The following is a 27,000-nucleotide window of genomic DNA, read 5'->3' as shown; positions in this document are numbered from 1 at the left end:
TTACATAACAATCAATACATTTAGCAGCTCACAGGATGGAACTCCAATTCAATTTGACCTGACACAGTGGCTGATATTTCTTTCAGGAGGAAGTTATACAAGCAGCTGCTGTGTGTAGGTAAATGATTTAATTTGGAGCTAGCTAATAGTTCTGCGTTATTACCCCACTGGCCTACAAAGGAGAATGGCAGCAACAACAACAGCGTTTTGTGTGTTTTAAAGGTCACCATGCCATGACTAGAGGCTCAATTCCCCATTTAATAAGGAGTCTTTGTCTCCCCAACAACCAACAGAACTTGAGAGACAGAAACCGGAGTCTGGGCAAAAGACAAAAAAGCAGTCACATTCTGTTCTGTGATTCATTTCTATAATGAAAGGAATATAGAGGCACATCAGGGTTTTATGTGGAAACAGCTCTACACATAGAACTCTGCCATTCAAAGGAAAATATTATCTCCAAACCAAACCAGAGACAGATAATACCAGATGTATCTACATTCTACACTATATCAAACAACAATACAACACATTCTGTAAGTCACAACCAATTAAAGTTACCGGGGAGCAACTGCAAAGAGCATAAACCTACGTGGGTCATGTCCCTCTGAGTAAAGGATATTTTGGCACGTGAATGGCATGTAGATTGTAGAATGGCTCGTGGTGGGTTGGTTTATCCCTGAGGTGTTGTGTACACTTCAGACTGAGAGAAGAAAAGAACATTGTGGTATTCATGTCAACCCACAACAATCCCACAATCTACGCAACAAGCAGCCATGATGAGCCTCTTTAAAAAGGGAAAGGATCACTCTGTGGAAGTGTTTGGAGAGAGAGAGAGAGAGAGAGAGAGAGAGAGAGAGAGAGAGAGAGAGAGAGGGGAGTAAGGGGGGGAGGCTGAAAACTCACCTTCAGACTCCACCTCACCGCCCCTAGCCTAGCACTCATCATTGCTTGTATTTCCTTGTGTAGGATTTGTGGTTACTGGTTCACATTATGTCATTATTTACAGTAAAGTACAGTGATGTAAATAGGTTTTCAATGTAATGGGTCCCGGGACCCAGGGGTGGATCTAAACCTTTTGTTTAGATCAACGACGTTAGAGTACAGTACTGAGTACATTATTGCATCCCAGGACCCACGGAGGGTAACATAATTGACTCCTTTCTCAATTTAGTGAGTCTAAGGATGCAGGATGCAGGCTATTTGCATCACTGAAAGTATGTTACACAAGTATGTAATTTAGATATAGCACATTGTTTGATAGATGGGTTTGATGTTTACCTGGTATAGTATTTACATTTTAGCACTTACTAGTCCATTTGCACTGTATGTATGTACTTGATGACAATGCCATTGTTTTCATTCACTCTGATCTTGGTATAGTCATATTAGTCACCACTGTATTTAGATCAGTGGTCCAGGGAGGGACCCTCAGGGTTCTTTGATGGTTCCTTACGGGTCGATTTGGTTCCATTTGTAGCCTTGTAGGCTACACTCTCAGAGTTATGGAGGTCCTTGAAATTCAGTTTTTTTGAGAACCACTGATTGAGATAGAGGTTGATAATAGTATGCAGCTGAATCCCATGGAACAGTCCAACAGGATGAGCAGACACCATGCTCATCATGTCTCATCATCATTTACACCGCATACCCCCCCCCCCCCCCCCCCCACACACACACACACACACACACACACACCACACTTCCTGCTTTAAATCACTCCAAGCCCCACAGTAAAGTCTAGCCAACATATGTCTAAATGCTCATGTGAGTGCACATGTGTCTGTGTGTCAGCGTGTGTGCGTGTGCGTGTGCGTGTGCGTGTGCGTGTGTGTGTGTGTGTGCACTCTCACTAGTCCACATATCATTATGTTACATTCTGCGGTTGCCGCGGCAGCAGCTAAAGCATAGGAAGGCGGCCGGTGATTGGCTGATGTGCCGGTCGCTGCCAGAAACATCTGCGGTCTCTGCCAACCACCATCTTGGTTTTTCCAAAAATATAGGTTGCCAAGGCGACGCGGAGCCACAGGGAGAGAGTGGAAGAAAGAGAGAGGGGAGGAGGAGCGACAGAGAGAGAGGACAGAGAGAAGAAATAGAGAGAAGCAAGACAGGAGAGAGAGAGAGAGTAAGAGAGGTGGGGAGAGAGAGAGAGAGAGAGAGTAGAGCTGACATGGTTAGTTTAAACATTGACTGACTTCACTTGCATGCTTTCTAGTGTCTAGACCACTAGAGTTTGTTGTCATTTTTCAACCTTAGCTTGATGTCTGAATACATGTATAACACATGCAGGGAGATGATGCAACATCTGCAGTGTGGTTGTTTGTCGTGTGTTTATGAGGTGACAGTACTTCATTAGACCCCTTGGTGTGGTTGTTATGTGCAATGATGTCTTCCCTGTGTATTTAGGGTTTCTACCTGGAGGCTGAAACCTTGACAGTCAAATGTGCCAATGAAAAAAACAGTGATATACTGACATCACACTATCAGCCCCTCCCCAAACTCCTCCACCTTTATCATAGAGACACACGGGGACTACAAATTTCACGCCCCCAAATGAGACAGCGGCCCCACTTCTGGTCCGTTTCAACTGTGTACTGCAGCTGCCAATGCAATCCCTATGAGAGGCATCATGAAATACCCTAATTTCACTGGTTCATTACTGAGGCTATAGCGATTTTTTTTTGTGTTCTAATAAAGTTCCCATATGTTTGATTTGTCCTTTTCAATGTCACATACCTGCCATCTCAATATACATCCTACAATGTACTATAATATACTCCATCAGTTTGTGAAAAGTACTAGCATTGTAATTCTCAAGTCAAAGTGGTCGCACGGTATATACGTCACGGATGCATCCCCTGAGGTTTTCAATACCCAGATATATTTGTTGTATTTCGTTTCATATGCTATGTATTTGTTGAAAATGATCTAAACAGCATCTTGCAAGACTACTATTAATACTCATCTGGAGAATTCACTAGGTAGTTGAAAATGTCAGGATGTCACTCCTCCATTTAGCTGGGTTATTTTCCCATGCAACTATTCAGCAAAGTTAATTATACAACAAGTTGACAGCGGTAAAACACACGTCGGAGCTCCGTGGTAGGTAGAACATATATAGTGAGCCCGTGACATGTTCAAAATATAGACATGAATAACAAAGTCAGTCAGGATCGGGATGTATATTGAGAATTCCACTCTTCAAAGTCGGCGCTCGTAGCCTCGTAAAGGCAGTGACGTCCCTTAAAAGCGACAGGTTCTCTGTCTGCCGTCTCCCCTCTGCTCCCCAACATTATGGGTAACTCATTCAAGTGGTAAATTAAATGTGAAATACATCCTCTATTGAGAAAACAACAATATATGTTGACAAAGACACTTCATACATTTGGAAACATATTTTTATTCAAATCAATATAGTCTTCAGTTCATTTCATATTATTTTAAAAGTAGGCTAACTACAGTTGAATTTCAACGGACTTCTATGGGCTGGCCTGCAGTATCCGTGCCAACGGACCAGAAGTGGGGACGCTGTCTCATTTGGGGGCGTGACATTTGTAGTCCCCGTGTGTCTCTATACAACTACAGCTGTGGGTGCGGCTTCAGTTCAGGTGGATTACCACCCATCGCCCCCCACCAGGCAAACCAGACATACTTAATGAACTGGTGGGCGTGCCCACATAAAAACGACATTTTAACAAATACTGTACACTTTTTTTGAAAAAAATCTTCCTCCTTATATTACAATAAGACCTGATGATCATGTTTTAGCCGTGGAAAAAAATCACGGCACTCCATCTTTAAGATTTTGTTTTTATTTTGATCAACGTTTGCCTGTTATCTCTCCTATCTATGGTACCACATCTATAGCCTACAGCAGGGTTCCCCAATTAATTTTCCTCGAGGGCCATATTTTGACTAGGGTACCAGGCTGGGGGCCGAGTCCGCACGCGTGAGGTCGAGGTCTTGCCCTGAAAATTCATTTTCAGGGCAGGACCCCATTTGAAAAGGATGCCCAGTTTGACATGCATAGGCTACTGACCCCCATTTAATGCCATTTATATCTGGGACCCCCCCCCCCCCCCCCTATATGGGGGGGGGGGGGGGGGGGGGTCCGCGGGCCGCAAGGGGTCGCTCCGCAGGCCGCAAATGGCCCGCGGGCCGCCTATTGGGGTACGCTGGCCTACAGCATGGAATTGTGGACAAAATTGTATCCAACGATAACAAAATATTTTAAGTTAAGTTTTAGGTCTTGAGATGTTAAATCTCATCAAATGGTGGTCCATGGCTCAAATGCAGAATAAATAATGGACCTTGATATGAAAAGGGTTGAAAACCACTAGCTCATGTCCCCGTTCGTCCTGCCTGGTGTGCTGTCTGCCTTATTGTTTTGTCAATAACGAAACGTTTGATCCGTATTGATCTGACTGCAACCTTGTTGTTTTTCTTTAGACTTTTGGGAGACGTGGCTGAGACCGGGCACCTCTGAACCTGCACGTTCCTTCTCCATCTGTCTACAAGGCCCTATAGTGCGGTCAATACTGACTGTTGAGGTAACCCTACACTTCAGATCACTTGCTGTACTTTCAAAAGCCTTTTTCATTCTCATGTCTTGCACTGAAGCGCCTCTGGATCTCAACAGAAACTGGTATAATAGAGCAGGTTTTCTCAAATTGGGTGCTGTGACGCAAGTCCAGCCTGCTGGGTGCCTCAGAATACTGATCACCTCAGTTTAATGCAGATAGACAATCATCACCGTGCCTTTATAGCCGGGGAGCCAGTCACCCAAAACCTGAGAGGACCTGTGATGTCATGACATACTTTTTATTTGTGTTTTTTCTATTAATTTGGCCATTAAGGTCCACAGAATGAGAGGTCTGCTCTGCCGTAAACATCGCGAAAAAAAAGTTATGGCCATTGTTGTATACCACACCATAGACAACCAATATAAGCCAAATTTCAGCATGCTTTAAGTAGCATGTGACATGTCAAACTACGGGGTTTTCATGATTCTGAATCCATTCCAATTTACAAGCATTAGTTTTGCACGAAAAACACTCCTTGGCCTAAAAACGGCCATAGCCGTCATCACAAAATGTGATGAGGTCAGTACAATTGGGCACATTTGGGCAAGTGACTATGGCCGAATTTAGGCCAAGGAGTGTTTTTCATGAAAACCACCTAGTTTGGCATGTCACATGCTACTTAAAGTATGATGGTGTGGTATACAAAAATGGCCATAACTTTTCTTTGCGATGTTTCCGGCAGAGCAAAATGAATAGAAAAAACACAAATAAAAAGTATGTAATGACATCACAGGTTAATCTCTATTCCTTGAGCTTTTGGGCTTGTGGCTCCCCGGGTATTAGGTGGTCTTTACACGAGAACGGCAAAATAAAGTATCGTTTGCTGGGGCAGTGGCGTCCCTTTAGACGAGAACAGCGTTTTCAGGAGGTGAAAACACAACAAAGTGAAACCACCTGCCAGAGTGGAAATCTTTGAGAACGCTGTTTCCTCCCGTCTCCATGTAAACAGGCAAAACGGCGAATCCGCAAAACTTATGACATTATGGCTCACGTTGGCTCACAACGCATATGTTTATTATGGAGTTCCTATAATGAACAAGCCTCCCTCCTAAGCGCCACTCATCAGCGATGGAATGTAAAACCATGATGTAAATGAAATGCCTTAGATAGGTGGCAGCAGCGTTTATGTAGCCTAATGTATTATAAAATATATAACCATCCCGTGGCGCGCTCTGCCTGCATGCTCTGGGCTGCCTGTCAGCCTGTCTGTTACTCGATGCGTTAGTTGAAAGCAGGCAGCGAGCAACGGCCACAACCCCATCGTGGTCTGGAAGCGTCATTTAAAACCCTGATAGGGTTGCGTGAAGGGGGAGCTACCTGGTTCTTCTTCTTGTAGGTGGGTGACTGGTCTTTTTGGCAGCCCGTTATCGCCACCTAGCGACATTATAGCGTTTTCATAAAGTGTGCGTTCTCGTGTAAAGGGTCAATAAAAAATGAGAACGCAACGGGACTTTGCCGTTTTATCTGGAGACGGTCGCCGTCTAAAGCTTCAGTCTGCTCAGACAGAACTAGAGGTGTGTAAAGTTGAGCTGTGTTTTCAGCACTCTCCGGTGGACAAATCTGGAGATACACGTAGATGACATACTGCACATACATAGCCCTAGACAGAGTCAGACAGCCCCTTTACAATAGAGCGTTGCAGTCCCGCCCTCTACCATGGACCAGGAAATGATTCTCCGTTCATTTTCCTCATAGACATTTCAGAAAGTATTTATTTAAAGACGTTTACGCCGCGGACAAAGCCAACTCGAGTCGTGACAAATCATGACAACAAACAAAATTTTTGGGGCCGAAAAAATAATTAGAAAGAAGAAAAAACGTCAGGTTACAACACTTTTTTTGTTGTTTTTCTTCTTTGTAATTATTTGTTTGGTCCAAAATATTGTTTGTGTTGTCATGAGTTGTCACGACTCAAGTTGGCTTTGTCCGTGGCGTAACCGTCTTTAAATAAATACTTTTTGAAATGTCTATGGGAAAAATGCATTGGAATTCATTTCCTGGTCCATGGTAGGGGGCGGGACTGCGACGCTCTATAGCTTTGCATTCATGGCTCAACCAGCACCATGTGACCATAAGATCAGAATACGAGCTACCTCCCCCAATCCATGACCATGTCATGAATCCAAATCAATTAAAGGACCACTTTATCCAATTATCTTCATATAATTGGTCCTCACTAATGCTCATTATAAGATGTCATTATTTATGTGTGTGTACAGTATTTGGTCAGTGTCTCAGAGAAGGCCGGGGCCTGTAAAACCTGCCTGCCAATGGCATTTCAAGCAATACAGTATATCAAGGTATAGCCCGCACAACTCCAAACAGTCTCAAACTTCTTGAGCATTCTTACCGGGTGCGCGGTCGGGTAAATAACTGTCTCTAAAAGAGAAAACCAGCACTCATGGAACTCATGTTTTAAGGCACTCTTAATTTATTTAATTGTTGACATGGTATGCTGCAGAGCAGCAGCAACGAACACGTTTCGGGGTTCAAGCCTTCATCAGCGTTGTCAGACAACGCTGATGAAGGCTTGAGTGCTGGTTGAGCGCTGATGAGTGCTGGTTTTCTCTTTTAGAGTAATGTCTATTTAAGCAATACAGTATGTCACGAGAAAAACCCAGCATTCCTATTCTGGGGGGGAACATTCACCAAAAATAGCAGATCTACACGCTCATAATGCAGTATAGAGAGTCTGTTAAACTGAAGTGGCATTGATAAATTCCAACCCCTGGACTTATGTCATGCCAAGAAGCCCTGCCCATACTGTCTTTTTCAACCAATCACATCACAGTTTGTATAACCTTGAAATGTAAACAGATGTGCAGAGCATCAACGTGTCTTATGTTAGCAGTTCTTGCTGTGCAGTGAGTTAACACCACTTGGTCACACACCAGTGGGACCGCATGATTTCAGCCGCATTAAATACGCTGAGTCATGACAACCACTATCTCTGCAACACACAACACATTGCAAAGAGATGCAATGTATTGTATTTACTTGTTTCATTTAATTGATTTAATTGTTTACAACTAGTTATGCTATGCATGATCACTTAATGTGTTTTGTTATGTAGATATGTTTTGCCTGACTACAAATGGTAAGACGACAGATGCTAGGTTTGATGCTTACCTGGTGTCTTACTTGGATTATTTTGAAGCACTAAATTGTTAGTCTTTAGTCTCTACTTCATGTGGCTATTTGCCCTGTTGTTGAGGGTTAATGCGATTTATTCAGATCTTGCACGTGTTAGTCGCTCTGGATAAGAGTGTCTGCTAAATGTTTAAATTGTGAATTGTTATTAAGTTGTTATGAGTCTGGTTGGAGGATTCAATACTTTTGAAACATCCAACATATTTTCCTTTTTATGAATAAATACTGTAGGCCTACACATACAAGGTGTAGCCCCTACACTAGTATAATGGCTTGCAGGATACAATATATATACAATATATATACCACATGCTTTAAAAACAAACCATATTTTTCTATGATAGCTAACCTTTCCAATTTAATCTTAGTGTTAATAACGCAAACTTTTACATGTATACCAAAGGCCTGGTAGAATGAGTTTCTATAAACACAGACCAAGACTTCACTTTCATCTGACAGACTCTGTTAATAGCCTGAAACGGCATACAGATGCAGCCGTTACAGACATCCCCCTGAAGTATCTCGCACGCACGGCTGTATACACAGCCACACTGACGCACACGCACACGCACGCACGCACGCACGCACGCACGCACGCACGCTGTAAAAGATACATACTGTAGTTTCAGCTATGAAGCTGATAGTTCATAAAGACATTCAAACATCAGCACTTGTTCAGCGGTGACAAACAAGGTCACAATAACAACGTGTTAGTGGGCAGTGAAGGTGCAGCGGTTTGCTGGTCTCGGACTCTATCATGTCAGCCATCCATCTCTCCTGTGTCTGACCCGAGTTCAACCCCAACTCCTCCCCAGCGTCTCCTCTATGCTGGCTCCTTGTGAGCCATCCTTCCTGCTGTCTGAAGACGGAATAGTATATGAACCACTTATACTGTATACTTCACTGGCCGGGGGTCCCAGAGGGCCGCACTTGGCCCTCTGGGGCCTTTTCCCCCTCCCCCTTTCACAACGCGTCAAACGCAATGCGTTGTGAGGATGTAGACCTGCTATGTTTGCAGAATGTTGGTTTATTCCCACACTTTATGACGAATTCCTGTTCTGTTCTTTGACTATATGTAGAAGTGTCTATTTGTACATCTCTAAATGTTTTGATAAATTGAACAAGGTGGACCCTCTTGTAAACAAGTGTAATGCTTAATCGGGTCGTCCACTCACAGTTAACAGTCTTTGTATTGAGTTTGTGCTTGAAATGTACTGTAATTCTGCAAACTGTTAATAAATATTTCAATCAATCAATCAATCAATCAATCAATCAATCAATCAATCAATGTTAGCCTATTATGACATGCCCAGAAAACTCTTGTGTCGACCTGCATGGTTAAGGAGTCTATTGCCCATTGCCCATTGTCCATGAAAGGAAAGCACTTGTTGGGTTATCATGACCCATATACGGTAATACAACAATAAATACTACCCATAGTATGTTGTATTTGACCATATGATACACATTAAATAGTTTGCCTTTAACAGGCCCAGAGTTCAGCTTCATAACTTCATAAATGTCATTAATGTACACTAGTCATAGACATTCTTAAAGATTCCACAACAAAGCATGTTGCAAGTAAGCAGCTCGGAGCTTTCCAACAGATTGTTAAAAAGTATTTTTCAAATCTTTCTTCATCTAAGTACTACTGGGTGTGGACTGATATTGCACCCCTTCAATAATGCAACGGTTTATGACATATAAAACCAATTCAAAATACCTCTACTGTTGTGTGGTTAAAGCAAACCGTGTAATAAAGATTCTTCAATAGGCCTTCTGAAACCTTTCACAGCCAGATTTGTTCCAACATAACTCGGAAAACAATGGTACATAAAACCAACTGGAACTGGAACATGTACTGGATGCTGTAACCCTACTGGGATCTATAAGAGTAGACGCAGCAAAATGCTTGTGTAGCAATGCGCGGAAAGCGGGGATTGAACCCGGGCCTCCCACTCGCCAGACCAACGCACAACCTGTCGTGCCAATAGAGCTGAGCCCGATTGGCAGGGCTCTTGCAGGCTGGGTCTTGGCTGGGGGCTACAATCACCCCCCCCAGTCTTTGAAACACGTCCTCACGCTTCTCACTTCACACCGCGGACCGCCGCACACGATGTCCCTCATGTCCCTCACACGAGGATAACACGCTCCACGTCCTGCCGACTACGCCAGATTGTAGCAATGCGCGGAAAGCTGGGATTGAACCCGGGCCTCCCACTCACCAGACCAACGCACAACCTGTCGTGCCAATAGGGCTGAGCCCGATTGGCAGGGCTGTTGCAGGCTGGGTCTTGGCTGGGGGCTACACTTGCAGATCTGCTACTTTCGCCAAATGCTTTTCCCACACATAGGGACACTATAGGGTTCATGTGGATAGAATAATATAATCAGTCTCTGACTCCTACAGTAATAGACCAGTATACCTCCAGTCCAGTGTTGCGTGTCAGTCTGGGCGGCTCATCGTTGATGGGGATGACTGTGATGGTCACGGTGACAGGCAGACTGCGGCGCTCCAGCTCGTAGGCAGAGGCGGACAGCGTGAAACTGTCCTCCTTGCTCTCGGTGCTGTCGTGCATGTAGTAGATGTGTCCCAGTTTCACCTGAGGGGGGACAAAAGGATTAGCTGGTTTTTAATATTTAGAACAACAAAACACACTTCAGAGAATATCAGAGAATACAATCTACCATCAAGCCCTTTAGATCAGAGGTTCCCAAACACAAGCTGTGGGCCCATTATTATGGATCACAAGTTTTTATAAAAGCTTGATTTTTTATAAGAGCTTGTAGATCATCTATTTTCACTATTTTTTTGAAGTTCAGCGTTCACTGTGATTGATTTCCTCTGCTGACATCATTGGACAATTCAAACCACAAACCGTCTCTTGTTGTATTGTTGCTTGATTTGTCACGTGTAATCAAAACAAGGATGATTTTTTTGTGTGCACAGTGCTCACTGGTTGAACCCGAAGAAACCCACAGAGAAAGTATTTGTACACAAACATAATGTAAAGTTTCATTGAATGAAATGACACTCTCAGAATGATGGATGAACACATCTGGGAAGGTCATTTTAACAATATTGCAATTTATTTATTGCAAAAGATTTTTTTTATTATCCTCAGATGGATATTTAGCATTGTGAAAAGAACTTTCACACTTTATGTGGAGAATGGTTTATTGACTTCTTTTTCCATTTAGTTCAGATGAGAAACCTTTCAGATTACAGTTTTAAAACAATCTCCTGCCTTTTCGAATGGCTATTATGTACCGTTTCAGGAAGACACTTTTCAAGGCTGTTGACTGTTTGGCTCTTGTCTTTCTCCATTCACTAAGTTCAGACTGTCTGGGCACAAACAATGCACATGTGCAGATCCTTGTTTGTGTTTTTCTTTTTATATAAAGGCTATAATCAGGTTCTCAGGAGCCAGCGGTAAAACACAATCCACAGTCCACACGCAGGAGGGAACGGACGGGAGACAAAGTCCCCACTGGGACAGATGCTAAGACAAACCAGATGGAGAGAGACAGGAGGCTTTAGAGAAAATGTCAAGAGAAGACAGACAGAAGACCAGAAGGACAGAAATCGGCACAGTGACGTTGCCAAGCTAAGGTTCAACACTGAGCTTCCACTGATGTTCCTTTAGTAAAAACAGAAGACGGCCGATGAGTCTTATTACCCAACCAACACCTTATTACCCAACCAACACCTGAACAGATGAGTCTTATTACCCAACCAACACCTGAATCCTCCAGTTTCCTTTAGCCAATACCATTATTTTTTGTTTTATATAAAAGGCACACAGTTGTATGTATATAGTATATAAGTTTCTGCTGTTTAATATTGATAAACAGCAGAAAGCCTGATATAAGTCACAAGAATATGGAATGGATACTTTCTGTCTGTCTGTCTGTCTGTCTGTCTGTCTGTCTGTCTGTCTGTCTGTCTGTCTGTCTGTCTGTCTGTCTGTCTGTCTGTCTGTCTGTCTGTCTGTCTGTCTGTCTGTCTCCTGCCTGCCTGCCTGCCTGCCTGCCTGCCTGCCTGTCAGCCTGTCAGCCTGTCATAGAATCTCTCCAAAGAAATATTTGCAGGGAAATGGGAGCATTCAACAGCTGTGAGCATAATTATATACAATGCCAAATTCAGGACACTCATGGTCGAACTACAACACTGCAAATCAGCATTGTTAGACACGTGCCATACGGTTGAATGGCTCTTCCCTTGGTAGAACCAGTAGAACCCCTAGAAGCATGCCCTACTTTAAGGTTGAATGGCTCTTCCCTTGGTAGATTTAGAAAAGAGGGAAGCACGCACAACTCCACTGTCTCAATCTCTTGGAACATTTTACCGGGTGCACGGTCAGGTAACACTTTATAAGAAGGAGAATACCAGCACTCACGGAGTCCTTTAAGGCACTTTATTGTTTCATCTTCCCTTGGTAGAACCAGTAGAACCCCTAGAAGCATGCCCTACTTTATCATTAATTAAAAAATGAATGGGACCATAATTTACTAAACGCATATTATAATAATTTAAAAAATACTTTAAACCAAGGTTACTACGGTAATAAAATCTAGTGTGAAGTCTAAAACCTCGTTCACTTGAATAGTGTAAATGCTTCTGCGGGCAGCAGGAGGTGAAATAGCAACATCTACTGGGCCATTAATGAGAACTGCACCATTAAAAGATTCACTCCTGGGGGTTCAAATCCAGCAGAGCGTCCTTGCCACATGGGCTATTAGAGCAAGATATGAAATCCAGGCAAGGAGTATAGAGCGTCGCAGTCCCGCCCCCTACCATGGCCCAGGAAATGATTCTCCGTTCATTTTCCTCATAGACATTTCAGAAAGTATTTATTTAAAGACGTTTACGCCGCGGATAAAGCCAACTCGAGTCGTGAGAAAATATTGTTTGTGTTGTCATGAGTTGTCACGACTCGAGTTGGCTTTGTCCGCGGCGTAACCGTCTTTAAATAAATACTTTTTGAAATGTCTATGGGAAAAATGCATTGGGATTCATTTCCTGGGCCATGGTAGGGGACTGCGACGCTCTATAGTAGTTGTAGTCAAAGATAGAGCAGGCAATGACACAGCAAGGCAGCGCTGAGATCCAATAGTGAGATCTTGTAGCATAGCCTACTGTACAAGATCTATACATACAGACCCACATCAATAATAATATTAGGCTTCAACGCTGATAGCCTGGATACAGTACGAATCTGTCAGAGCGAAATAATTTGGGCCGAAGAAGAAGACCAAGATTGAGTCTTTATTCCTTTTTGTGTGATCATTCCCAGATTGGACCTGTCTGTGCAGATCAGAATTCTTCCAACCCTCAGTTTGGAGAGCAGGGTCTGCATCCTGACCATTACGTTTCCGTGATGAGAGGGACCCTCGCCGGAGAACAGGAAGTGGCTAATGGATGCCATATGGTTGCCAACCTCCTGGAAAAATACCCCTTTCTCTCTCTAACCCCTGTTCGCTCCCCCTTATTCCCTCTACCCATTCATTACTGATGGGAGAAAGTCCACGAGACAATCAGTCTCCCCCATAAAGACAATAAACAATGGTGGTCGTGCCTGTTGGCCATGTGGGCATCACATGGTCATAGAAAAACAACGTCATTCTGATGCTGATGTTGAGCTACATGTATATGTATTTTGTGCAGTACAGTATAGGAAAAATACAACAAAAGCGATAGAACTTGCACAAACCATACCTCCGGCTCCTCGCCTTCACAACCGCTCCAAAAGAGCACTTACAGGAACTCAGAACTAGTATTGTATATTTGTCTGTTACGTACGTGAGTACAAAGGACCCCGATGGAAACAAGAGTTTAAAATCGTTTTAACAGACCTTGTATTGTATTGTATTGAACTGTACTGTGCTGTGCTTGTCTTTGCAAACTGTTAATAAAGTATTCAATCAAATCAAACAATAAATCAATCAAACAAACTCATTTCACCCACTTTTTTTACTTCTGCAAACCTGTTGTGACAATAAAGCTGATTCTATGAAGAACTAATATGGATAGCCAAAGGAAGGTGCATGTCAATAAGATACATTGAATTGGCTGTGGGATACACAGAGTTCTTCCTTTAACCCAGGGGTGGGCAACTTTGACGATGGAGAGGGCCACTATATTTCCACACTCACTCCAGAAGGCCACATTGTATATTAATTTACTGTCGTAGCAAGAATAGCTGATCTACAAGCTCAAAACGCGTCGCACTGCGACGCGTTTTGAGCTGGTAGATCAGCTATTTTTTGCTAAATTTGAATTGAAATCCTGAATATTTTTCCATTTTTTTATTTTGAATCAGGCATTGCATTTGGAATCCTGAAAAGTTACACTTTTATTTAATTTCAAATGCATTTAGTTATAGTTATGTTAACTTTATGAATTAAATATAAATACATTGGACATAAAAAAGACAATAACATTTTAATACTATAGTAGCAGAAATCATTAACATATCAATGTTCGAATATTAGCCTCATTAAGTGATGGTGAGGGCCGCATGTGGCCCCCGGGCCGCCAGTTGCCCATGTATGCTTTAACCTATTAAAACCGAGAAAACATCTGTGCCATTTCAGAGTTTTTGCATTGGCTATTAAAAAATAGCAGGTATACCAAGCTCACAGCGCGTCACTTCATGCTGCGCTGAGAGCCTGTACTGTATATCTGCTGTTTTTGAACATCGGCCTCAGGTCGGTTTAATTAAAATGGGTTTAATATAACGTTCTCTGATTGTTTGAGGGATTCTGGTTTTGTAAGATACATGTGGTAGCACAATGGAGAGAGGGACAGAGAGACATGTCATATCATATGCAACACAGATCCTGGGTCGAATTCGGGTTCACATTTACAACATGGTGATTATGTGGTCTGAGTCACCAGCATACCGTGAGCACTGCATTCTTTAACCTTAGGCCATGTGTCAAAGAGTGACACTGCGACTCTGTAGACCCATGCTGCTGCTATTTAACCAAGCATGCAGCCTCCATATAACAGAGTATTGTACATTTTACCCTTTCCTTTGCAATTACCTTAATCCTTCTCATCAGGTATTAACCCATTTAGGCCTGACATCGAAATAAAAGAAAAAGTCTGAAAGAATATATGTTCAATTTTCAAAGATTTGTGCCGCATTTTCACGATAAAAAAAAGAATAGCAGACCTACAAGCTCGTAGCGCGCCACTCGGTGGCGCGCTATGAGCTTGTAGATCTGCTATTTTTCAATAGCTAAACATTCCCCTCACCGTTAGGTCTGTGCCCTCCGCTGAGTCTTTTAAATCACAACTTAAAACATTTTTATATTCACAAGCCTTTGCATCACCGACATGATCTTTCCTTTTAGATTACTTTGTCATATTTGCCTGTTGTTCTACTATTGACGTCTTCTGCACTGAATTGTACTGTATTGTATTATATTGCATTTTATTGTATTGTATTGTATTCCACTATATTCTGCCTTGTGAAGCACTTTGGTACAATGAGAGTTGTTTTTAAATGTGCTATATAAATACATTTGATTTGATTTGATTTGATTTAAAGTATAACGTAATGCTTTAAACACCAAAAGGGGTTCCCGCCTAAAATGGGTTAAAGCACTTCAACCAGCCCTCCCCCTGGACGGCCTCCACTCAGCGCACATGCCTTACTTAAACCAGGAAAGCTGCAACCAATCAGGGCCATGGAGATGATTTAGCCTCAAAAGCTATTATACAAATTCATTCGAGAAAATATCCAATTAAACAAAGCTACATTTACATGAAAACATCCTGAGGGACAATATTCTCATCCTGAGACACTACATCTTGCACTTGAAAACAACACGTACGAGAGGCAAAGAATACGAGGTCTTTTGATGAGAAAAGTGAGACGATTTCCCCCGGAGGGCATTCATCTGCTCTTCCCACTCTGAGGACCTAATGGAGACCTGATGACACACTGGTGTTAAGGTCTATAAAAGTTGTTTTCAAACACAGCTCTTGTTCTTGATCTTGGCGCTGGATTCTCCTAAACCCCATGTGTACAGAGGTGTAGTTAAGTCCATTACTTTCATTCCTGAGGGAGTGAACACGTCAGCCAAACAAACACAGCGACTCCTTTTTCTCAACACCAGTAAAAAGTAACATAAGTACATTTACTCAAGTACTGTACTTAAGTAGAATTTTGAGGTATATTTTTTTCTTTACTGGAGTATTTCCAATGTTCTGTATTTTTTAGAGGCGCTAGCCCCTCCTATATAGAGGTTTAATGTTTGTTTTTAGTTAAACAAACATTTTATCAAGGTATAGCCCGCACAACTCCAAACAGTCTCAAACTTCTTGAGCATTCTTACCGGGTGCGCGGTCGGGTAAATAACTTAAACAGAAATTTCTCTAAAAGAGAAACCATGCATCACCTAATCATAGCAACATGAGTTAGACTTTAATATATTAGCACCCCTCACTTCACACAGGTGTGATTTTTGAGGGGCGTTTGTTTTTAGTTCAATGTTTGTTTTAAAAACGCCATTGATAATGAAGAGAAATTAATGTTTGTTTTTAGTTCAATGTTTGTTTTAAAAACGCCATTGACAATGAAGGGAACATTTACGTCATCTTGTCCCTAACACAAACATTAAATGCCATTAACAATAAATAGAATTGAATGTTTTTTGACACCGTTTTACATCACCATTACATCACCTAATCAACATGAGTTAGACTTTAATATATTAGTGCCCCTCACTTCACACGGGTGTGATTTTTACTTTTACTTCTACTCCACTACATCTCAGAGGCAAACATACTTTTTACTCCACTACAATTCTTTGAGAACTTTAGTTACTTTGTAGAATGTGATTATTATTACAAAACATACAGTAACAACTAACAACTTCAGCCCTATACATTTCGGCCATTTGAAAATAGACGATCTACAAGCTCACAATGCGTCGTGACTCGTGATGCGCCGCATTGTGAGCTTGCAGATCTGCTATTTTCGAAAGATCTTTGTACATTTGAAAACCTGTGAAATGGGACATTCTGCATAACCAGTACTTTCTACTTTTGGTACTTTTAGTACATTTTGATACCAATACTTTTGTACTTTTAATCAAGTCAATTTTGAATTATGGACTTTCACACGTAACAGAGTACCTGATACCCCTATACGTTGCAGTATTAAAATATCAACATGTACTCAACAATAAAGAAGAGGATCCAAGGCACTCTGTTCCAGTGAGGTGAAGAAAAGCCTTTTTATTTGGCAAAGAACATTACAAAAAATGTGACCCTGACGAAGGCTGAGTGCCGAAACGCGTTGGTCCTCCCCTTTTTTGTAATGTTCTTTGCCAAATAAAAAGGCTTTTCTTCACCTCACTGGAACAGAGTGCCTTGGATCCTCTTCTTTATTGTTATGATTTAACCTCGCCAACGAGCACCTGTATTCAGTTCAACAAACAAAGGACCACGGCAGCGCTCCCTTCCTCTATTCAACATCAACATGTACTTGTTCCACCACAGCGACCACTGGACAAGGTGCTGCCACACGGTCAAAAGAGCTGCGCACGTTCTCGGCTGCGCGTAGCTTAAAGCTTGAGTTTTTAGACAGCTGGTGGATGGAAATTAAGCTCCACCTCCGCCGAATACTTGCGCGACGGCCAGATTCCCGGAAACGCTCTCCTCCGCTCAAGTCTTCCGCGGAGGTGGAGCTTAATTTCCATCCACCAGCTGTCTAAAAACTCAAGCTTTAAGCTGCGCGCAGCTTAAGAAGTGCGCAGCTTAAGAAAGTTTTGCGCTATGGTGTGGAGACGGTGACAACGACTCTAAACACGGGTTCCACAGCGCTTCCTGACACATCTCTCAGACTGTCACACAAAAAGCGCCCCCATAGAGCGTCGCAGTCCCGCCCCCTTTCATGACGACGAGAGACCCAGAAGTGAATTCCCCGTTCATTTTCCCCATAGGCTTTTCAAAAAGTATTTATTTAAAGTCGTTTACACCGCGGACAAAGCCAACTCTAGTTGTGACAGCTAGATCATGGCAATGAATAAACACAATGTTTTGAAAAGAAAGTGTTGTAACCTGCCGTTTTTTTCTTCTTCGGCCCAACAAATTGTGTTTGTTGTTATGATTTGTCACAACCCGAGTTGGCTTTGTACGAGGCTTTTAAAAGGTCTTTAAATAAATACTTTTTGAAATGGGGAAAATGAACGGGTAATTATTTCCTGGGTCCTCGTAGGGGGGCGGGACTGCGACGCTCTATTACAAGCTAAACGAACTGCGGGACTAGAATGATCCATAAAGCTGCATCTTATTCTTCTCTAACACGTTGCTGCTCGACCCATCATCGGTAACACACATGTGACGGATCAGAACGTATGAATACCAGGAGGTTGACAATGACAGCCTCCACTTACCCTTCCAGCATCCCACAGTGATGGACTGCACTGTAGCCTTCCTGTGACAGCTTCACTACTTCCCTTACACATGTGTGACACTGTTTCATTTACAGCAGATATAGTGTAATAGAGAGACAGGAAACCCAAGGGCGGAGAGCGGAGAGACATTAAGGGGAGCCGGATTCAAACTCGACTTTACGTTATTTACTGCTGCATGGTAATTTACAGGACAGGAACATTACTGAACAAGACGTGTTTGGTTGTACCTTCACATGCTGATGCGTACACCACTACTGTACTACTGCCCTTACTACATCTATAAGGAATATTTCAGAATATTTTTATAGGCCATGACATCGATTGACGACTAATCGATCGAGGGATCTGACTCAACTGGCAATCTCTCGAATCATGCAATGAATTTTGCATGATTCGACTCGATTGGCATAATTTGTTAATTATTTATTTATTTATGAATTAATAGTTATATAACATGATTTATTTTATTTATTTATTTTTTATTGGGAGAAAGTAAAAACCAAGCAAGTATACTGTATGTTAAATCAGACATTAAACACCCTCCACAGCACAAATGGAATGATTTGCACAACTTCTTTTATGCATGATTCGACTGAGAGATTGGCAGTCGAATCATTCTGATTCGACTGCCAATCTTTCCACTTCCAGTTGATTCCACAACCAGTTGACTTTTGGCCAATCAGATTAGACTATATAAATCCTTAGTCGGGGACAGGCCTACAGTAGTATGTAGTATTTGCACTACAGGCACACACTGCCAGTAGTGAACAGGAAGAAGAGAATGAATACTTTTTCAGCGTTCTTCCATTATTTTGTTGGCCAATATTTCAAATCACATCTCTGACATATTGATGGATTCTGTATAAAATGTACAGTGTGGAAGTGTGTCAACGATGCACTCTAAGCAGCTCAAATGTTATGAGCTAACTGCATGGATAGCAGGAAAGCCACAACAAAACACAGTCATTGAACGACTAACAGAATGTCGGAAACGAACGAAAACAACGGCCGCGAGGTTGTGACACAGAAACATACACGTTACTATAATAATAATAATAATAATATGAGAAAAAAAAGGGGACAACGGAGACAGCACCTGATTCACCTATCAAATATGACTATGTCATAATTTCTTGTTTCTTCTTCAAGTAGAACAGAAATTAGAAATAGATTATGTAGAAATAATCTTTTACAAGTAAAGGTCCCGCTTTAGACCTTTTATTTTAATAAAAGTACTAAAGAACTGGCATCAAAATATGCTTATATAATAGTACCAAAACTAGTATATTAGTCATACATGTATTCAAATATGCTGAATAGCATTGGATTTTAATTATTATCGCATTAACAACGTGTACATTACTTTAATGGTACAGCTGGTAGAGCTGCCTGCATGGTAGCTTAAAATAAAACATAATAATTTATCAGTTAATGAGTATGTGTTATATTATTAATCTAATCTGCAAACTAAGTAACTAAAGCGGTCAGAACATTCTAATTAAGTAAAAAAGCACAAAATATGCCTCTGAGACGTAGTGGAGTATAAGCATAAAGTATTCGTTTTTAAATAGTGGAAATACTCAAGTAAAAGTACGTCAACATTGTACCTAAGTACATTACTTGAGTTTAAATGGTGGTTGATTGGTGCCCTGTGGCCCTGCTGTAACAAGCCTGAGGGCACGGCGAGGACCACGTCTGCTCCCACAGGACAGAAACGTGTCCCAATAACGTTCCAGTAATGAGAGCGGCTGCACATCCGTTTTTAATTTGGGAACAATTACGCTCGGGTTTGAAAAAAATAAAACTGAGCACGACAGATTTACTCTTCTTCAATGTGGAACTAATTTAGCGGGAGAAATGCTGGAGGGGGAAAGGTGGGATATGAGAGAGAGAGAGAGAGAGAGAGAGGGGGGGGGGGGGGGGGGGGGTGTAGGGAGAGAGAGAGAGAGAGAGAGAGAGAGAGAGAGAGAGTGGGGGTTTTGATTGATTGATTGATTATTTTATTAGACAATAACACATGCAAAACAGTACATGGCACAGTCAAAGCTATGGTAGGGTAGGGAGAGAGAGAGAGAGAGAGAGAGAGAGAGCATGCATTTACACACACAGAAACGGTCACAGTGACTGTTTTGACAGAAGTCAAAGCTATGTGATATACTGACTGTACAGCTGTGTTCAGAGCAGCTGTCACTCACTGCCAATTCGCCTCGCTGCTAACTAGCAACCTAATCCCATTGAGCTCAATCATAACTACTGTAGGAGCTAGTCCCAGCTGAGTAGAAACAAACAGTGGAGTCAGCGAGAGAGTGAGAGAGAGAGAGAGAGGTGTGTGTGTGTGTGTGTGTGTGTGTGTGTGTGCATGCGCTCACACATGCACGTACATTATTATACGAATAACTCGTTTTATTTTGGCTTCAGGCGGTCCAAAGGCACCGTCAGTTTTTCCACAGTGCCTCAGCAAAGAGAGAAAAAGAGAGAGAGAGAGAGAGAGAGAGAGAGAAAAAGAGAGAGAGAGAGAGAGAGAGAGAGAGAGAGAGAGAGAGAGAGAGAGAGAGAGGGAGAGAAATAATACCAACCAGCTCCTCTGCACCAGAATGTTTGAGGTTTCTTCCGTCATTATTTAGCCTATTGATGTTTCTTAAATATACGTTTTCCTCCCTAAAGCTCAAGTGGGGATTTGACCCAGCATGCAGGGACACCAAATACGCTGTATGCAGTGGTGGGAAAAGTACTCACATTTCTTATTTAAGTAAAAGTATCAATACTACATTTTGAAATACTCTGTTAGAAGTAAAAGGCCTGATTCACACCTTCGCAACAGATTGATGTATGCTTGTTGTATGAGATGTATAGCTGATGCAAGCTCGCAATGCATTTCCAATGGGAGTCACATGGTTTGACACAACATTTGTGTTGTATGAGGGGGGAGGGGGGCAGTCGAAACACAGCCGAAAGCCATACAACACAAATGTTGTGTCAAACCATGTGACTCCCATTGGAAATGCATTGCGAGCTTGCATCAGCTATACATCTCATACAACAAGCATTCATCAATGTTGTATGCTAGATGTAAAGGTGTGAATCGGGCCTAAAAGTCCGTAATTCAAAATTGAATTGAGTAAAAGCACCCACGAATTTGTATCAAATGTATTCAAAGTAGAAAGTACTCATTATGCAGAATGTCCCTTTTCTAACATGTATAAAGATCTTTTGAAAATAACTGATCTGCTATTTTCAAATGGCTGACATGTATATAGGGCTGAAGTGGGTAATGTACAGTATGTTTGTAATAATAATCTACAAAGTAACTAAGGTTTTAAAACAATTGTAAAGTAAAATATTTGCCTGTGAGATGTACTGTAGTGGAGTAGAAGTAAAAGTAGCCTATAGAAAAATACTAAAAAATACCTCAAAATTGTAATTAAGTACAGTATTTGAGTAAATGTACTTTGTTACTTTCCACCACTGACTGTATGTCAGAAGGACCCAGTGGCCCTCCTCATACCCCCCCCCCCCCCCCCTCTCTCTCTCTCATTCTACATTCATTCTCGTATCCACAGTGACTCTTAAAATCTTCAGCAAAGAATGCAGGTCAGCAGGGGTTCACCGTGCTGGAGAGAGAGCCCATTTGAATTCCATTTAACATTTTAGACATCTAGCAGATGTCTCTGATCCAGAGCTAGTGTGACAAGCACAGCCTTTTGCATAAGCTTCCAATCGCCGATAACACAGCAACCAATATGAAAGGAGAGCAAGGTTCACAGTCCTAATGCTCAGACAAAGTTTCTGTGATCCCAGATAGACGTGTGTACGTTACGTGGATTACACACGGACGTACAGACGTACGTACATAGACTTGGTGCATTTACAGATAGATAAAATATCATAAAAGGTTTTACGAAGTCTTGTCTAGACAAGCCTAGAAAAATGACCCCGTTCTGTTTACTGTACATATCTTTCTTTCTTATTTCTACTCGTAAATGTCTCGATGAATTTAATGGAAAACGAGCTCTGAGAGCATATCTGGGTTATCATTTTAGCATTCCTTCAAATACATCTGTGCCACCGTGCCTCAGTATTCAATCAATAATATTTTTTACATAATGGCCATTTTATAATGCATTTTGAATGTATATCTATAATGCATTATACTGTAAATATGGGCTTAATAGAAACTGGGATTTTAAAGCCTGATTCAAACATCTTTGTAGCCGTAGCCGATCTACAAGCTCACAACGCATCATGTCAACCGTGTCATGTTTTTTGTGAGTGTGTGTAGATTTTGCCATTTTCAGCATGAAGTATTACTTTATCCATGCAATACTTTACCCCCCCCCCCCCCCCCCCCCCCCAAAAAAAGAAAGGGAAAACAGCAAAGGCATGTGGAAAGTTCCAAAGTGACGTCACGTGTATCCGTGGTAATTCCTTCTTGAACAACCGCCGCGATCAAAGTGTTTGGAGGTAGATATTATTCCGGCTGCAGCTTATAATTAGGAGTGAGGAGAAGTTATGGGGCGGTTTGGTCGTCTAGAGGGAAGCTTTGTGTCCCAGAATAACAGAAATAAGTGACTCATGTTTGTTTTGTTGTCGATTCCTTCCCAAAACAATATCTTTTGGGATAGCCCACGTGCGCAAAAGAGGGTTTTCTTACAGCACAGTTAAAGTCTTAATAAAGTTCAAATAAAATGTACTGTACTACCAAATGACTACATTAAAGGAATAATAAGTGAAAATATACTGTATAAAAATATAAATAGATAACGGATGATTCCTGGGTGGAGGAACCCAGAGAACAAAGATGTATGTAAATTAGTTACTGAGAACTCTGGAAGTATAAGACCACTTGAGGGAATTAATTAACCTTTTCATGAAAAAAGAAAAGAAAACTTTTGTGTGTGTGTGTGTGTGTGTGTGTGTGTGTGTGTGTGTGTGTGTGTGTGTGTGTGTGTGTGTGTGTGTGTGTGTGTGTGTGTGTCGTTCAAACCGCGATGCGCTGTTTTGTGTGTTTATAGAAGATATTGGCGATTCTAGTGAGGAGATGGGAAATATAAAGACCTATATGTTACCTCAATGAAGGAATATAGTAACAGACACATGGACAACAACTCTTACATCTAGCCTACTAAAGATTACTAGATTTATAGTTTCAACTGGACAGGGCTACGTGGATGAGTGAGCACACAACATCACAGCGCACACCACAGCTGAGACAGATTACATTAATTTGGTGTTGGACTCAGGTGTACTATGCTTTTAGTAGGACTTTTGGCTTTGTGAAGTGATTTAATTTGTTTCCACACACACATAATTACACATAGACACAGATATTTACATTTTATAGCACAATTCTGCAGATATAATAGGCAGCTGGTAATTCATTGATAATTGATCAATTCTTGTTTTCTTTCTTTCTTTTGCCTTGTTTTTCTGTACACCACAGTACTTTTTCTTTTTCTTACTCTTTACTTTCTAACCTTTAGCTACTGTGCCCCCTCTGGGCGACTGATTTTCCCTCACAAGATAATCAAGATATCTATCGGTTCATTGGAGCGATGCGTCATTGCGGCCAGCCGGCCACCATATTTTGTGGGGAGAGCTGTCCCTCCTAATGTGCTGTATGCCTATTGAAGCAGGATGTCTCTATTATTAAAATCATTGGTTTGTTACAAATGCCAGACATGTACTTATGTTATGATATAGGCTTCTGTAGGATACATGGTTGAATTACAAATGTGGGTTTTCATACCAAAACACTTTATACCTAGATATTAATATTAATGGTTATAAAACAGAACAAAGTCTCCGGTACCTCTATACAACTCAGGCATATACTCAGCTTGTATCTCCTTTTATTGTTCTTGTTGAACTTCTTAATGATATTTTCTATTATTGAAAGGATTCTAAATAAGGCTATTCTTATTTGTCTTGCTCAATAACTTTCTTTTGAAATGTATCCTTTCTATTTTATATTACAATAGACTAAATTAAACTTCTTGCAGTGAAGTTATGGCAAGCTTCCTCACGTAATATGGGGGTGCATGGTGTTGACGTGCAGGCCCCACTGGCCAATGACGCATCAATGCGCCCCTTAAAAAGAAAATGTGGTATTGGTGATGTACGTACAATAAATACCAGTGTTGAATTTCGTCGACTACCTTATTTTGCTGACAAAAACGAAATAAAAACGAAATAACTACTATGATGTCTAAAACTAAGACTAAATAATACTATTGCCAAGTTCGTCAACAAACAAAAACTAGACTAAAATGTTATAGGGAGGGACCAGTGGAGAAGAGATACAGTAGGATTTACTAAGACAAGTCATTTTATGTTTGGTTTGCTGGGGTGTGACGCTCTGAAAATAGCTGATCTACAAGCTCACAACGCGTTGTGCTGCAACGCTTGCGTTGTGAGCTTGCAGACTGGCTATTTTCAGCATTTAACCAAGTGTAAAACCAGGCATTACGACGCCATCAAGACACGCTAAAAATACATTTGAATCGACAAAATCAACTGTAGATTTAGTCGACAAAAATCTTACGATACTTATAGTCAACTAAAACTAGACTAAAACTAAATGGAGGGGGCACGGTGGCACAGCCCTTCTGTGTGGAGTTTGCATGTTCTCCCCGTGTCCCCTAGGGTACTGTAGGTACCCTCACAAAAACATGCGGTAATCCTGGTCTCTAAACTACCTCCCTCTGGCCTGCCAGGGCGCCTGATGGGGGGGGGGAAGGAACTGGTCGGAATAACGTGTTCCTTCCACGTGTTACATCCCCCCTGTCAGGTGAAAAGAAGCAGTTTGGACTCCTCATGCATAGAAGGAAGCATGAGGTCAGTCCGCTGCCCCCCCAGGTTGACAGAGGAAGTGTAGCGCCCAGGATTACATTAGATAATTGACACTGGGTAAAAAAAATGGGTTGCAAAATCGTGGGATAAAAATTATTTAAAAAAAAACTAAATGGAATTTTGTTCAAAAGACATCAAAATGTGGCGACAAAATCAACACTAACGTACAGCAAACACTTGGTCTGCCACTTCCATGCAGCCCGCTGCCTGCCTTACCTCCTCCCAGGTGAAGAAGGTCAGTTCGTCCCCGTCTCCGTCCAGGTAGCGTAGGTCGCCGTGCTGCGGCGGCTCCTCCACGATGAACTCCACGTTGGCCGCGCTGTAGAAGGGGTGCGAGATGTTGAGGACGTCGGCGGTGACGGACATTCCCCCGCCCTCCCTCACGGTGAAGTTGACGCCGTGGAACGGGATCAGACGAGGCACCACACTGACCGACGCCACCAGGTCGTCCACCGACGTGAAGCCGTTGCTCACGTCCACGCGGAAGGCATCGTCTCCCTGCAGGTTGGAGGACAGGTTTGGTTTAGTTCAGTGGTTTTCAACCTTTTTCATATCAAGGCTCATTATTTATTCGCCATTTGAGCCACGGACCACCATTTGATGAGATCTGGCCTTGCATACCCAAAACTAAATAATATTTTGTTTGTTATACAATTTCATGTTGCATTGATGTTGGTACCATAAGAGAGAGAACAGGCAAAGGCTGATCAAAATAACAATTACATTCTCTAATTGTGACTTCTTGTAAATTAAGTAATGCAGATGTTTAACAATTTAACTCTGGTTGGTCTTGGTTTCATTTTACGCTCTCAGGAGTTAAGATCTATAAAGGTCCATTTGGTTACCAACTCTCCATCATTTACCTGGGAACCACCTAGAACCCCCTCAGGGACCACTGGTGGTCCCCGGACCACTGGTTGAAAACCACTGGTTTCGTTAGTTCGGTAGTCTTGCGTAGCCAGACAACTATTCAACAAACTCTGAATGCTATATATATACCTGTACAGTCTGGAACAACACCTCCCGAAATCTGAGCAAGGAACCTGACATTTCGGTGCACAAAAATATATTTTTTATTTTATTACTTCTCATTTCTGCTAAGCAGCAAGTTATATTGGCTTAGATTTTGATTTATATTAGGATACATTTTGTGCGACTGTAAAGGCGGAAGTAGGGAGGAGGCTTCACTTCCTTGCTCATGATCAGAGCTTCCGTTCTCCAGACTGTATGACGGAAGCATTTGAAAATGCAGAAAAAACAGTCTGGCAAAGTTCTCAAACATTTTCGGCTCATGTCCCAATATTACGGCTCATGTCCCAAAGTATTCTGAGGCACCCCTGGACTTGAGTCAAGGTACCCTAGGGTGCCACAGCACTGAGTTACTTAGTGAGGTGATGACCTCTTAAGACGCACATGTTCCTTCATAGATTTTGAATATAGACGTCGCTGTTAGGTGGAAACCTGTATGTCCCAAACTATTACTTTTCAGGAAATGGAAAGAAAACCCTCTGTTCCAAAGGATTCATAGTTATATTCAGTCACAAGCTACATTTTTTCTTCTTATGTTGCTGCAACAGTTATATCACTCTAATTGCCCGGGGTTATTTAATCCATTAAATGATAGCGCCCAATCGATTAATAGCAACGGAGCACTTTTACCGACGGACCGGCTGTAGCAGCTAAATGTAGCCAAAACGCGACATACCAAAGCCTACACGGGTTGTGAAGTCGCTATGATTGACAGCCTAAACCTGAAACAGGAGGGGAACATTTCCGATGACGTCTCACTGTTGCGCAACATCGAGGATTGCGCAAACAGCGCTCCTAGGCTGTGGAGCGATGCAATCTGTTTTTCATATCAATAAACTTCGTCTTTTGGACAAAACTTCGTATTGGGCGCTGGGTGTTAGGCCTACTAATAGAAAGGACGGTGAACTTCGTCCTGGGCGATTGGGGTGTTATCCATGGGATGTATAACCAGTGGCAT

The 27,000-nt window shown here is 41.9% G+C and overlaps 1 protein-coding gene across 1 annotated transcript in view; it reads right to left on the bottom strand.

Moving 5' to 3' along the window:
- The window catches only part of cspg4 (chondroitin sulfate proteoglycan 4), a 121,206-nt gene that overhangs the window by 17,994 nt on the left and 76,212 nt on the right, over positions 1–27,000 (bottom strand). The window contains exons 6-7 of the mRNA XM_079501051.1: positions 25,230–25,511; positions 10,157–10,333 (exon numbers count right to left, since the gene is read on the bottom strand). Of these exons, the coding sequence (XP_079357177.1) occupies positions 10,157–10,333; positions 25,230–25,511 (459 nt within the window). The remainder of the gene's footprint in view (positions 1–10,156; positions 10,334–25,229; positions 25,512–27,000) is intronic.

This window comes from Electrona antarctica (genome assembly GCF_951216825.1).
Source record: "Electrona antarctica genome assembly, chromosome: 5".
Classification (NCBI taxonomy): Eukaryota; Metazoa; Chordata; class Actinopteri; order Myctophiformes; family Myctophidae; genus Electrona; species Electrona antarctica.
Note: the sequence above shows the minus strand (reverse complement) of the source record. Positions and strands in the feature narration are given on the sequence as shown.